The following is a 2,527-nucleotide window of genomic DNA, read 5'->3' on the forward strand; positions in this document are numbered from 1 at the left end:
GTCGGGGGGAGGGGGAAGGGGAGGGGATGATGGTGTCACCGGCGCTGAGAGCGGTGCTGCGACAGGCCAAGCTTCGATCACGCTGCTCGCAGTCCGTTTCGCAATTCGATTTTCAGTCGCAGCTACAGCTCCCGCAGCAGCAGGAACGGACCCGTGGGTCGTTTCTGCTACAGCCCAACACGCTCGTGTCTTCCTCTGTAGCGTCGTCCGCCGCAACCTCGGCTGTAGTCGTCACCATTGGCACCAATGTGCCGTCAGCTGGAGTGAATTCCGGGCTACAGTCGCAACAGCCGCCGCCGCCGCCGCCGTCGCGGGCCAGCCTGGCGGCGGCGCTGGCGCACACAGGCGACGGCTCGCTCAGCGCCGCATCCTGGCTACAGCCACCACCGCCGGTGACGCCGCCGCCACCGTCGCGAAACAGCGTCCCGCAGCAGCAGCGGCCGGAGCAGCAGAAGATGTTGACTCAACAGCTATCCGAGTCGTACGGATCTGAATCTACCGTATCCACGTTGCAAAACATGTACGGCGGATCTACAGGGCTGAGGCCGCAGCTGCAAGCCGGGACGTGGGGTCAGGAAAGGTCGATGCCGACGCCGACGCAGCAGCAGAGGCAGGCGGAGGTGTTGGCGGCGACGGCCAAAGCGGCGGCTGAGAGGCACCAAGGTCCGACGTCAGCGGAGGTGGCGGCGGCGTTCGCGGCGTACCTGTCGGGAGGTACTGGCGGCGGTGGCGGAGGCGGTGGCGGCGGCGGCGGCGGCGGAGAGCGGCTACCGGGTGCTGCTACAGCTGGCAGCCGCCTGGCCCCCCCGCGCCGGTGATTCCTGTGCAACCACAGCAGCGAAGTGGCTCGCCGCAGCCGCCGCCGTCGCCGTCGCCGCAGCTGCCGTCGCCGTCGCCGCCGCCGCCGCAGCAGCAGCAGCAGCGAGGGGGCTTTTGCCAGCGGCATGATCGTCCTTAGCGGCAGTGGCGACTCGGCGGAGATGTCCAAGCTGCCGCCAGTGTCGGAAATCCCTATGCCGTACTCGATGTTGGGAACGTACGGCTCCGGCGTTGGCAGTATGCGAGGCCGGCTGGTATGCCCTGTCGTGGAGGAAGACTGAGAGGGAGAGGGAGAGGAGGCAGGCGACGCGCCGCCACCACCGCCGCCGCCGCTGGCGTCTCAGCAGCAGCGGCATCAGACGACACCGCAACAGACGCGATCCGGCAGCGGCGGCGGCGGCGGCGGAGCCGCCGCCAATGTCACGGTTCCCCGATTTGGGTCGCGTGTGTCATCCGTTGTTCACATTTCCGTACTGAACTGCATGCCTGTTTACCCGCCGCCGCCCCTCCATAACTCCAATCCTTTGCTCGTCTCTCCCCCCTCCCTATCTCCCTCCCCCGCAGCTCCCTTCAGCACGTGGTCGGGTGCGGCCGTCTCCACCCTCTCCGCCTGCTCACAAACCGTGAGGTCGCTTCCAAGCTACCATCCAAGTCCTCACGGCGCCGCCAGGGCCCAACACCCGCCCGCCTTGTCGGGCGGCGGCGGCGGCGGATCTCACAGGCAGTTGCTGACGTCAATGTCATCGATCTCGTCCACTGCTACCGCCGCCCCCTCTCCCGCCGCCGTCGCCACGCAGTCGCCGCCAGCGCCGCCGACAACTCCCGTACAGCTATCACCGCCGACAGACGCTGCGGCGGAAGGCGTTACAGCGAGCGGCGATGTACGGGACGGATGCGGCGTCAATCGGGTGCCGCAGAGGCCCTCAGACATCGCGGAGCCGCCGCCGCCGCCGCCGCCATCGGGCCTGGCGCCGGTAGGTGCGGCGGTAATGGCGGCGGCAGCCAGACCAACGAACCAGCTGCCGTACGCACCGGTCGCGACGCAGGTTGAAGCTCCACCCCGGGGGCTTGTCGAAGGCCCTGCGCACCCAGCAAACGTAAGCGGCGTTGGCGGCGACAGTATCACATCGCGACGAACGACAGACGGTGTCACAGCCCTGGATGCTGATGCCGTACCGCAGATTCCCAGCACAGGCAGCGGGTACGATGTCTGCGCCCCTGTTTATGTGCCGTACGGTCGAGAGATGGGGCTCAGGGGAGGTGGTGCAAGAAGCGCCATTGTCGTCGTCGGCAGTAGCGGTGTCAGTGCAGGCGGCAGCGACGGCGGCGGTGGCGTTGGCAGTGGCACTCTGGGTAATAGGACGCTGTCGTGGGCCTTACGCACAGCGCCAGCGGGGTGGGATTCCGCGTTTTCCCATACGGGGTCGTTTCCCGATGGCGGCACCCGCCGCCGCCGCCGCCGCGGTGGCGGCGGCGGCGGCAGGGTCGCCGCCGGCACCGGCATCGAGGGTGGCGCCGAAACCTTGGAAGTAAACAGCGGCGCTCCCGTCGGCCGTACGGCAGATAGGCGCATGGGACGAGCTGCTGCGGCGGCGGCGGCTGGCGCGGAGGCTGCGTTACCCAGACCCGAGTTCACGTTCGGCGAACCTAGGTCCTTGTGTTCCCGGAGGCGCTCGTCCATGGCCGTTGTGGTAAGAACCGTTAGGGG

At 68.3% G+C, this 2,527-nt stretch overlaps 1 protein-coding gene across 1 annotated transcript in view; it reads left to right on the forward strand.

Annotated features, from left to right (window-relative positions):
- Nucleotides 1-2,527, forward strand: part of VOLCADRAFT_98728 (uncharacterized protein) — a gene marked incomplete at both ends in the record, with an annotated part of 8,532 nt that overhangs the window by 2,441 nt on the left and 3,564 nt on the right. The window contains 4 exons of the mRNA XM_002957578.1: nt 93-774; nt 1,384-1,442; nt 1,617-1,793; nt 1,866-2,510. Of these exons, the coding sequence (XP_002957624.1) occupies nt 93-774; nt 1,384-1,442; nt 1,617-1,793; nt 1,866-2,510 (1,563 nt within the window). The remainder of the gene's footprint in view (nt 1-92; nt 775-1,383; nt 1,443-1,616; nt 1,794-1,865; nt 2,511-2,527) is intronic.

This window comes from Volvox carteri, assembly GCF_000143455.1.
Source record: "Volvox carteri f. nagariensis unplaced genomic scaffold VOLCAscaffold_76, whole genome shotgun sequence".
NCBI lineage: Eukaryota > Viridiplantae > Chlorophyta > Chlorophyceae > Chlamydomonadales > Volvocaceae > Volvox > Volvox carteri.